The sequence below is a fragment of the Arachis hypogaea genome, chromosome 13 (genome assembly GCF_003086295.3).
Source record: "Arachis hypogaea cultivar Tifrunner chromosome 13, arahy.Tifrunner.gnm2.J5K5, whole genome shotgun sequence".
NCBI classification, from domain to species: domain Eukaryota; kingdom Viridiplantae; phylum Streptophyta; class Magnoliopsida; order Fabales; family Fabaceae; genus Arachis; species Arachis hypogaea.
The window spans coordinates 99,230,292-99,242,093 of record NC_092048.1 but is presented as its reverse complement, the minus strand read 5'-3'; the positions used below and the strand labels follow the sequence as shown (position 1 = coordinate 99,242,093).

The following is an 11,802-nucleotide window of genomic DNA, read 5'->3' as shown; positions in this document are numbered from 1 at the left end:
TAAGCATACTCTAGGTTGTGTGTATATACTATTTATGATATCTGCTTGATAAATATAGCATGTTCATGAGCATACTTTTGGGACTTTGAAATACTAGACTTGAGATATTAAAACTGATCACCTTGATATCAATTGTTTGGTGTAAACAGGACCCGAATGGCGTCTCGTGGATGCGGACGAGGACGAGGGCTAGATCAGAGAGGTAATGCGGAACCAGAATCGACCGGCAACAACCCAGTGAACTTTATGGCTGCGTTAGAGAATATGGCTGCTGCTATGTAGGTCACAGCTGAGATTTTGGGACAACAGACCCAAAATGGGAACAGTAATGGAGGAAAATGGACTCAACGGAGTACTGATGATCTTAGCCACTTTCCTGAAAATGAATCCACCAATCTTTAGGGGTACGACAACCCTACAGAGGCAAACAATTGATTTCAGGCTATGAAGAGAGCTCTACAAGCTCAACACATGCCTGAAAACTAGTATGTGGTGTTTGCCACATATCAATTAATAAGAAAAGTCCAATTCTGATGGCAAGAAACTCGTCATTTACTGCAGTAAGGTAATACTGTGATAATTTGAACGCTTTTCGAGTCAAATTTTATAAGAAATATTTTTCAAATTCAATTAGAACAGTGAAGGAATTAGAGTTGATGCAGCTGAATTAGATCAAAACTACTTATTTGAACTTATTTATTTAAATGACTTGTATATAGAAATTAATTATAAAAAAATAATACTTTCTCCCTCGTCAAAAAATCTAATGAGGAATTAAATATAGCTAACGTATTTAAATACATTAAATACATCAAATTCTCTATTTTGTCATGGCTCTTTAAGAAATATTCTAGACACTCAACCAAAATACTTGTTTAACAACCATCGTCGGATGTTTTTAAGATAAGATTTACTTGAACTTAAAACTATTTACACCAGTAAAAAGAATTCTCCCTTGGGATCAATAATTAGTAAGAGATAAAACCAAAGAAGGCGTATTTCACGATCTCTATAGGAATAACGGGCCCATACTATACACAATCCCAAAGAGGACGGCCCTCTTTCTCACTTTCCAGTGACTTGATTGATTGGATTCCTTTCAACATCTCATCCGAACGTGATAAATTAAGTCAATTAATATGACTTTTTCGGAATAAAGTGAGAAAATAAAAGATAAGAAGAGTTTTAAGTATACCGAAAATATCAATATTTTAATTATTTAACCGTTGATCTGAATTATAAAAAATATATATAATATATATTAAAAAATTTTAATTATAAAAAATATATAATATATATTAAAAAACTCTGATCAGTACACTTAAATTTTTTTCTATCCTTACCTCTTTAATATTTTCTCTTCTCGTGTATTTTCTTGATCAAACCAATAAAATATATAATAAAAAATCATATTTTATTCTTCTCAAATGATAAAATTTTGAAAAAATACAATCCCAACTTTTTCTAATTCACCCCTACTTTTTTTCCTACTCTATATTTTTATTCTAAAGTATTTTTTACTAAAAACCATTAGGTAATAATTTAGTTAAATTTACTAAATCATAAAAATGTTGTATAAAGAGTTAAAGACATCTATAAAGTGAATTTTCACTTATTCAAATGAAATATATGGCATCCAACTTTGCTTAACCTACAGTCCAAACAAACACACACCCCCCGCTAGTTTGCTTAACCTACAATTAATTAACCTCACAAAAATTCCCAAAAGCTTCACTCCCTCCATCTTTCCTTTCAAACTCATCATTCTCCCTCCACTTTCAGGCTCCTCTTACTTCACTTTTGACTTGTCTCAATAAAGCAACATAACCACTCCTCACAGCTGGGCCCACATGTACACAGTTATCCATGAAGAGAGAGAGAAAAACAGATAGTGACAATATCTAAAGAAAGGATTAGAACATTTCTTAACGCCACAATGAGAAATTGAGACTCAAGACTCCATCGATTCATCCAATTCAAGTAGTTGAAGTAAACAAAACAAAAAAAGGGAAACTATGCATTCAATTTAAAAAAGCTCAAAAATGAAAACCGATCTTTACATTTTGATTTTTGACTCATACCTGCGCTACTTATACATACAACTTCACATTTCACAAAATCAAATTAGTAATTCCCCCACCTATCATCTTCATCGTCGTCCATTTTCGCTAGCAATTACTTACTAGCAACACAAAGATTTAATAGTAATATTAAAAATATCAAATACCTACAACTAAATTCTAAAAATTACCCAAAAAACAGAAAATCAATAAGATGGTGAAAAATTAAGAACAAGTTATTAGCAGTGAAAACCCAAGACAGATCCGTCGGTGACGGCAATGGCGACCCTGCAACCGGCAGTGGCCTGCACGCGGTGGCTGAAGAAGTGTAGAACCCTCACGCGCCCCGCCATTTCCAACTTCGACTCGATCTCCATCGTTGGCTGCACTCTCATCCCGTAGTTGAACCCAACTCCTCCACCGTTCATCACTGTCGGCATCCCCGTCACCGCCACAGGCGGCGCCGCCAGAGGGAACGACTGCACGGAGAACGTCGCCGCCATGTACTTTGTCCTCCCGGCGTCGATCTCGCCGGCGGGGATGAACATGAAGCCCACCTGGGTGCCTGAGTAGAGAAGCTGTAGGGAGCTGTCGTAGTGAGAGAACACCGCGGGGTTAGGGTTTCTGACGGATGCGTACTGGGAGAACGTGAAGTTGACGGTGCCGTTAACGACGGAAAAAGACGGAAGCTGGACGGCGCTGACGGCGATCTTTGGGTCCTGTGGCTTGAAGACGGTGAAGTAGACGATGAGGATGACGATGATGATGAAGATTAGGAAGATGGTGGCAACGACGCAGGAAGCCAAGTTGGTGCGCCCTGACGGTGGCCGTGGTCTCTTTGCCTTGGTGGCAATGATAGGTGCCCCTCTTTCCTCCGCCGTAACATGTAGTGGTGGTGGTGGTGCTGCTGGTGGTTGTTGTTGTAGTGGTGGTGGTTGTTGTCGTGGCGGTGGTTGGTATCTCGGTGTCGTAGGTGGGGGTGGTTGATATCGTCGGGGTGGCGGCTGATATTGTCGTGGCGGTGGCGGTGGTGGTGGTTGGTGAGTTCTGGAAGGGGGAGTGGGTCTATTCATCCTTAGTGGAATGTGTGTGGTTACGGTGAGAGGGAGAGCATTATGTGAAATGAAATAATGAAATGATATATGATATAATCATTTAAGGTGAGACCGTGAGAGGTTTGATGGGAAAAAAGAAAACACGAAACACAACACATGGTGTTATGAGAAAAAGATTAGATATTGGAAACTGGAAAGGGCCATGGTAATTTCACAATCGCGCATTCACACTATCTCGAACTACTAACAATTAGCAATTAAGAAAGTGTGGAAAAAAAGTGAGTCTATTTTCTGAAATAATAATTGTATAGGGTTGGTAAATGACATGTTTAAATAAAGGCAAGGTTGCAAAAACCAAATCTGTTGGTGAATCGGTAGAATAACTAGTCTAATAATTTAGGACTAAATCTTTAAAATGGTCTTTAAGATTGGGCTCTTGTACTAATTTCACCCATAAGTTTTCAATTGCATCATTTCGGTCTTTGAAATTGAACTCCGGGCACCATAAAAATTTCGAAGTCTATTTTCGGCCTGAGTCAGCAAATCGGAGTGCTGATCTGGCAAGTGGCTGCCACGGTAGATGTTTCATATGGTGTCGTTTAGAGTTTTGGCGCCTAAGGAAAGTAAAACGTCATCGTTTTACATGAATGAAGAAAACAAAAGATTAGAGCTATATAGGTTTTGATCACTCACAATCTTCTCCTTCTTTTCTCCAACACCGAAACACTTAGACTCCCTCTTCCTCTGACAATGGTGAAGGCTTAGTGCGGTGGTTTAGGGTTTGCGAGTTCAACAGTTTTGTGGGACTGCTAGTGTCTCCATGGAGTTCACAGTGCCGTTATTGAGGAAGCACCATTGTTGTTGTTATTGAGGTGAGTACACAGTGCCCTTCTTTTTTTTTTTCGACAATCATAGCTTGGTTTTCAAGGGTTTAGTTGGCTTTTTGTTTGTTTGTGGTGGGGTGTTTTCATTGTTGATAAAGGTTTAGGGTTTCATATATTGTTCTGTTAGGATATGGGTTTTAAACATGCTTTGTTTTTGCCTAATGAAACCGGAAAAAGTTTTTTTTTACCATCCATAAAATGCAATCTGTTGATTTTTGGGTTGTGACCATGGTCATTGAATTAATGTATACAATTTTTATTTCTGATGCAGATGAAAAATCTAATTAACATTATGCTCCATCATGGGGTAGTGGTGCGCAGAAATTGTGATTACATTTTAATTATGTAAAATTCATCGCTCTTTCTTTCCCTGGTAATGGCGCCAAAAACATGATGCCAATACCATGGTTCACAACTTCGCACAACTAACCAGCAAGTGCACTGGGTCGTCCAAGTAATACCTTACGTGAGTAAGGGTCGAATCCCACGGAGATTGTTGGTATGAAGCAAGCTATGGTCACCTTATAAAATAGTAATGGGGTTTTCGAAAATAATTAATAAAATAGGGATAGAAATACTTATGTAAATCACTGGTGAGAATTTCAGATAAGCGAATAGAGATACTTTCGTTCCTCTGAACCTCTGCTTTCATGCTATCTTCATCCAATCAGTCTTACTCCTTTCCATGGCTGGCTTTATGTGATACATCACCATTGTCAATGGCTACTTTCGGTCTTCTCTCGGGAAAATGATCCAAATGCCCTGTCACGGCACGGCTAATCGTCTGGAGGCATCACCCTTGTCAATGGTTTCATCTTATCCTCTCAGTGAAAATGATCAACGCACCCTGTCACGGCACGGCTATTCATCTGTCGGTTCTCGATCATGCTGGAATAGGATTTACTATCCTTTTGCGTCTGTCACTACGCCCAGCAATCGCGAGTTTGAAGCTCGTCACAGTCATTCAATCATTGAATCCTACTCGGAATACCACAGACAAGGTTTAGACCTTCCGGATTCTCTTGAATGCCGCCATCATTCTAGCTTACACCACGAAGATTCTGATTAAGAGATCTAAGAGATACTCATTCAGTCGAAGGTAGAACGGAAGTGGTTGTCAGGCACGCGTTCATAGGGAATGATGATGATTGTCACGTTCATCACATTCAGATTGAAGTGCGAATGAATATCTTAGAAGCGAAATAAGATGAATTGAATAGAAAACAGTAGTACTTTGCATTAATCTTTGAGGAACAGCAGAGCTCCACACCTTAATCTATGGAGTGTAGAAACTCTACCGTTGAAAATACATAAGTGAATAGAGGGTAAGCATGGCCGAATGGCCAGCCTCCCATGGAGGTCTAGAGATCTAAAAATGATCCAAAGATTCAAAGATGGTTCTAAAGATAATAGTGAAATGTCCTATTTATAATAAACTAGCTACTAGGGTTTACAGAAGTAAGTAATTGATGCATAAATCCACTTCCGGGGTCCACTTGGTGTGTGCTTGGGCTGAACTTTAACTTTCCACGTGCAGAGGCCATTTGTGGAGTTGAACGCCAGGTTTTGATCCATTTCTGGCGTTCAACTCTGGTTTTTGATCCATTTCTGGCGCTGAACTACAGAATTGGGCAGAGAGCTGGCGTTGAACACCAGTTTGCATCGTCTAAACTTGGGCAAAGTATGAACTATTATACATTGCTGGAAAGCTCTGGATGTCTACCTTCCAACGAAATTGGAAGCGCGTCATTTCGAGTTCTGTAGCTCCAGAAAATCCACTTTGAGTGCAGGGAGGTCAGAATCCAACAGCATCAGCAGTCCTTCTTCAACCTCTGAATCTGATTTTTGCTCAAGTCCCTCAATTTCAGCCAGAAAATACCTGAAATCACAGAAAAACACACAAACTCATAGTAAAGTCCAGAAATGTGAATTTAACATAAAAACTAATGAAAACATCCCTAAAAGTAACTAGATTCTACTAAAAACATACTAAAAACAATGCCAAAAAGCGTATGAATTATCCGCTCATCACAACACCAAACTTAAATTGTTGCTTGTCCCCAAGCAACTAAAAATCAAATAGGATAAAAAGAAGAGAATATACTATAAATTCCAAACTATCAATGAAACAGAGCTTCAATCATATGAGCGGGACTTATAGCTTTTTGCCTCTTGAATAGTTTTGGCATCTCACTTTATCCATTGAAGTTCAGAATGATTGGCATCTATAGGAACTCAGAGTTCAGATAGTGTTATTGATTCCCCTAGTTCAGTATGATGATTCTTGAACACAGCTTTTTTATGAGTCTTGGCCGTGGCCCTAAGCACTTTGTTTTCCAGTATTACCAACGGATACATAAATGCCACAGACACATAATTAGGTGAACCTTTTCAGATTGTGACTCAGCTTTGCTAAAGTCCCCAATTAGAGGTGTCCACGGTTCTTAAGCACACTCTTCTTTTGCTTTGGACCTTGACTTTAACCGCTCAGTCTCAAGTTTTCACTTGACACCTACACGCCACAAGCACATGGTTAGGGACAGCTTGGTTTAGCCGCTTAGGCCAGGATTTTATTCCTTTAGGCCCTCCTATCCACTGATGCTCAAAGCCTTGGGATCCTTTTTATTTGCCCTTGCCTTTTGGTTTTAAGGGTTATTGGCTTTTTCTGCTTGCTTTTTCTTTTTCTTTCTATATTTTTTTTCGCCTATTTTTTTTTCTTTTTTTTTCTGCAAGCTTTGTTCTTTGCTGCTTTTTCTTGCTTCAAGAATCATTTTTATGATTTTTCAGATTATCAAATAACATGTCTCCTTGTCATCATTCTTTCAAGAGCCAACATATTTAACATTCTTAAACAACAACTTCAAAAGACATATGCACTGTTCAAGCATTCATTCAGAAAACAAGAAGCATTGTCACCACATCAATATAATTAAACTAAGTTCAAGGATAAATTTGAAACTCATGTACTTCTTGTTCTTTTGAATTAAAACATTTTTCATTTAAGGGAGGTGATGGATTCATAGGACATTCATAACTTTAAGACATAGTTACTAACTACTAATGATCATGTAATGAAGACACAAACATAGATAAGCACATAACATAGAAAACGAAAAACAGAGAGTGTAAGAACAAGGAATGAGTCCACCTTAGTGATGGTGGCGTTTTCTTCTTGAGGAACCAATGATGTCCTTGAGCTCTTCTATGTCTCTTCCTTGCCTTTGTTGCTCCTCCCTCATTGCTTTTTGATCTTCTCTTATTTCATGAAGGATGATGGAGTGCTCTTGATGTTCCACCCTTAGTTGTCCCATGTTGGCACTTAATTCTCCTAGGGAGGTGTTGATTTGCTCCCAATAGTTTTGTGGAGGAAATTGCATTTGAGGCATCTCCAGGATCTCATGGTGATGAGCTTCTTGTGCCTCTTGAGCTCCATGAATGGGCTCTCTTGCTTGCTCCATCTTTTTCTTAGTGATGGGCTTCTCTTCCTTAATAGGAATGTCTCCTTCTATGAAAGCTCCAGCTGAGTAACATAGATGGCAGATAAGATGAGGAAAAGCTAGCCTTGCCATGGGGGATGACTTTTCGGCTATTTTGTAGAGTTCATTAGAGATGACTTCATGAACTTCTATTTCCTCTCCAATCATGATGCTATGAATCATGATGGCCCGATCTACAGTAACTTCAGATCGGTTGCTAGTGGGAATGATTGAGCATTGAATGAACTCCAACCATCCTCTAGCCACAAGCTTGAGGTCCAATCTTCTTAGTTGAACCGGCTTGCCTTTGGAGTCAATCTTCCATTGAGCTCCTTCCACACATATGTCCATAAGGACTTGGTCCAACCTTTGATTAAAGTTGACCCTTCTAGTGTAGGGGTGTGCATCTCCTTGCATCATAGGCAAGTTAAACGCCAACCTCACATTTTCCGGACTAAAATCTAAGTATTTCCTCCGAACCATTGTAACATAGTTCTTTGGATCCGGGTTCTTACTTTGATCATGGTTCTTGGTGATCCATGCATTGGCATAGAACTCTTGAGCCATTAGGATGCCGACTTGTTGGATGGGATTTGTTAGAACTTCCCAACCTCTTCTTTGAATTTCATGTCGGATTTCTGGATACTCATTTCTTTTGAGTTTGAAAGGGACCTCAGGGATCACCTTCTTCTTGGCCACAACATCATAGAAGTGGTCTTGATGGGCTTTGGAGATGAACCTTTCCATCTCCCATGACTCGGAGGTGGAAGTTTTTGTCTTCCCTTTCCCCTTTCTAGAGGATTCTCCGGTCTTAGGTGCCATCAATGGTAATGGAAAAACAAAAAGCTTATGCTTTTACCACACCAAACTTAGAATATTGCTCGCCCTCGAGCAATAAAAGAAAGAATAGATGAAGAAGAAGAAGAAAATATGGAGAAGAGGGGTGAAGTGTGTTTCGGCCAAGTAGAGAGGAGAGGGTTGTGTTGTGTGAAAATGAGGAAGAATGGAGGGCTATATATAGGGGAGGGAGGTGGGGGAAGGTTTCGGCCATATGGGTGGGTTTGGGTGGGAAATTGGTTTTGAATTTTGAAGGTAGGTGGAGTTTATAAGGTAGGTTTATGGGGAAGAGTGGATGGATGTGAGTGGTGAAGAGGTGATGGGAAAGAGTGTTTATGGGATTGTGTGAAAGAGGGGTGAGAAGAAGTGAGTAGAGGTAGGTGAGAATCCTGTGGGGTCCACAGATCCTGAGATGATCCTGTGGAGTCCACAGATCCTGAGATGATCCTGTGGGGTCCACAGATCCGGAGGTGTCAAGGATTTACATCCCTGCACCCATTAGGCATGTAAAATGCCCTTGCACACAACTCTGGGCGTTCAGTGCCAGGTTGGTGCCTATTTTGGGCGTTCAACGCCCATTTGTTGGCCATTTCTGGCGTTGAACGCCAGAACCATGCTTGTTCTGGGCGTTCAGCGCCAGGATGCTGCCCATTTTGGGCGTTCAGTGCCAGAACCATGCTCTGTTCTGGCGTTGAACACCAGGCAGATGCTCCTCCAGGGTGTGATTTTTCTTCTGCTGTTTTTGATTCCGTTTTCAATTTTTATATTCATTTTGTGACTCCACATGATCATGAACCTATAAAGACATATAACTAAGAAAAATATTGTTAGATAAATAAAAATTGGGTTGCCTCCCAATAAGTGCTTCTTTAATGTCAATAGCTTGACAGTGGGCTCTCATGGAGCCTCATAAATGTTCAGAGCATTGTTGAGACTCTCCAACACCAAACTTAGAGTTTGGATATGGGAGTTCAACACCAAACTTAGAGTTTAGTTGTGGCCTCCCAACACCAAACTTAGAGTTTGACTGTGGGGGCTTTGGTTGACTCTGCTTTGAGAGAAGCTTTTTATGCTTCCTCTCCATGGATGCAGAGAGAGATCCTTGAGTTGTAAACATAAGGTTGTCCTCATTTACTTGAAGGATCAATTCTCCTCTGTCCACATCAATCACAGCTCTTGCTGTGGCCAGGAAAGGTCTTCCTAGGATGATGGATTCATCCTCTTCCTTTCCAGTATCCAGGACTATGAAATCAGCAGGGATGTAAAGGCCTTCAACCTTTACTAACACGTCCTCTACTTGTCCATAAGCCTGTTTTCTTGAATTATCTGCCATCTCTAATGAGATTTTAGCAGCTTGCACCCCATAGATTTCCAGTTTCTCTATTACAGAGAGTGGCATGAGGTTTATTCTTGAACCGAGGTCACACAGAGCCTTAAAGATCATGGTGCCTATGGTACAAGGTGTTATGAACTTTCCAGGATCCTGTCTCTTCTGAGGCAATGTCAGTTGATCCAGATCACTTAGTTCATTGGTGAACAAGGGATCTTCATCTTCCCAAGTTTCAATACCAAATAATTTGGCATTCAGCTTCATGATTGCACCAAGAAACTTGGCAGTTTGCTCTTCAGTAACATCCTCATTCTCTTCAGAAGAGGAATACTCATCAGAGCTCATGAATGGCATAAGGAGGTTCAATGGAATCTCTATGGTCTCTAGATGAGCCTCAGAGTCCCTTGGTTCCTCAGAGGGAAGCTCCTTATTGATCACTGGACGTCCCAGGAGGTCTTCCTCCTTGGGATTCACGTCCTCCTCTCCCTCTTTGGGTTCGGCCATTTTGCTTATGTCAATGGCCTTGCACTCTCCTTTTGGATTCTCTTCTGTATTGCTTGGGAGAGTACTGGGAGGGATTTCAGTGATCCTTTTACTCAGCTGGCCCACTTGTGCTTCCAAATTTCTAATGGAAGACCTTGTTTCATTCATGAAACTTACAGTGGCCTTAGATAGATCAGAGACTAAGTTTGCTAAATTAGAAGTATTTTGTTCAGAGTTCTCTGTCTGTTGTTGAGTGGATGATGGAAAAGGTTTATTATTGTTAAACCTGTTTCTTCCACCAGTATTAAAGCCTTGTTGAGGCTTTTGATCCTTCCATGAGAAATTTGGATGATTTCTCCATGATGGGTTATAGGTGTTTCCATAAGGTTCACCTAAGTAATTCACCTCTGCCATTGCAGGGTTTTCAGGATCATAAGCTTCTTCTGCATAAGAAGCCTCTTGAGTACTGTTGGATGCAGCTTGCATTCCATTCAGACTCTGAGAAATCATATTGACTTGCTGAGTCAATATTTTGTTCTGAGCCAATATGGCATTCAGAGTATCAATTTAAAGAACTCCCTTCTTTATAGGCGTCCCATTATTCACAGGATTCCTTTCAGAAGTGTACATGAACTGGTTATTTGCAACCATGTCAATGGGTTCTTGAGCTTCTGCAGGTGTTTTCTTTAGGTGAATGGATCCACCTGCAGAGGTATCCAATGACATCTTAGATAACTCAGACAGACCATCATAGAATATATCCAGGATGGTCCATTCTGAAAGCATGTCAGAAGGACACTTTTTGGTCAGTCCTTTGTATCTCTCCTAAGCTTCATAGAGGGATTCACCTTCTTTCTGTTTGAAGGTTTGAACATCCACTCTAAGCTTGCTCAGCTTTTGAGGAGGAAAGAACTTGGCTAGGAAAGCCTTGACCAGCTTATCCCAAGAGTTCAGGCTATCCTTAGGTTGAGAGTCCAACCATACTCTAGCTCTGTCTCTTACAGCAAAAGGGAAAAGCATGAGCCTGTAGACTTCAGGATCTACTCCATTAGTCTTAACATTATCACATATCTGCAAGAATTCAGTTAAGAACTGAAAAGAATCTTCAAATGGAAGTCTATGAAACTTGCAGTTCTGCTGCATCAGAGAAACTAATTGAGGTTTCAGCTCAAAGTTGTTTGCTCCAATGGCAGGAATGGAGATGCTTCTTCCATGTAAATTGGAATTTGGTGCAGTAAAGTCACCAAGTGTAACACCCTACCATACAAAGTCTTATGCTTAAGTCATAATTCAGAGATGGCAAGGTATTACGACCTCTAAAACAAAAATTTAGTACGTATAGTAGTATGAATAATTGATTATAACTAGGAGCCTTTGTAGAAAAAGGGGGTAAACAAAAACCGTAACTCGAACGGGCAACACTCCGATCGATAACGTAACGAACCGGGATAAGCTAACGCGAGATCATATATATAAAGAGTGTCAAAAACAAGAATATCAAGACTCAAAACCCGGCTGCGAAGAGAACCGGTCCGAGCATAGCAATATATACATATGATAAAATAAGGAAACCCCAAAGGAAACCCAAAGGGACACAAATACATACAACCTATTCTCCAAAATCCCCTCTAGAAGGAGTCATCACAGTTTGTATTATTTAATGGAGATAAAAGTATC

The 11,802-nt window shown here is 40.2% G+C and overlaps 1 protein-coding gene and 1 non-coding gene across 2 annotated transcripts; one reads left to right on the top strand and one right to left on the bottom strand.

Moving 5' to 3' along the window:
* Positions 1 to 1,990: 1,990 nt before the first annotated feature.
* Positions 1,991 to 3,411, bottom strand: LOC112732423 (uncharacterized). Its single transcript, XM_025781146.3, has one exon. The coding sequence runs from the start codon at positions 3,131 to 3,133 to the stop codon at positions 2,300 to 2,302; it is 834 nt and encodes a 277-aa protein (XP_025636931.1). The 5' UTR covers positions 3,134 to 3,411; the 3' UTR covers positions 1,991 to 2,299.
* Positions 3,412 to 10,905: 7,494 nt separating this feature from the next.
* Positions 10,906 to 11,013, top strand: LOC112740006 (small nucleolar RNA R71). The gene has a single exon (XR_003170941.1). It is a non-coding gene; the product is annotated as a small nucleolar RNA R71 (small nucleolar RNA).
* Positions 11,014 to 11,802: the final 789 nt, after the last annotated feature.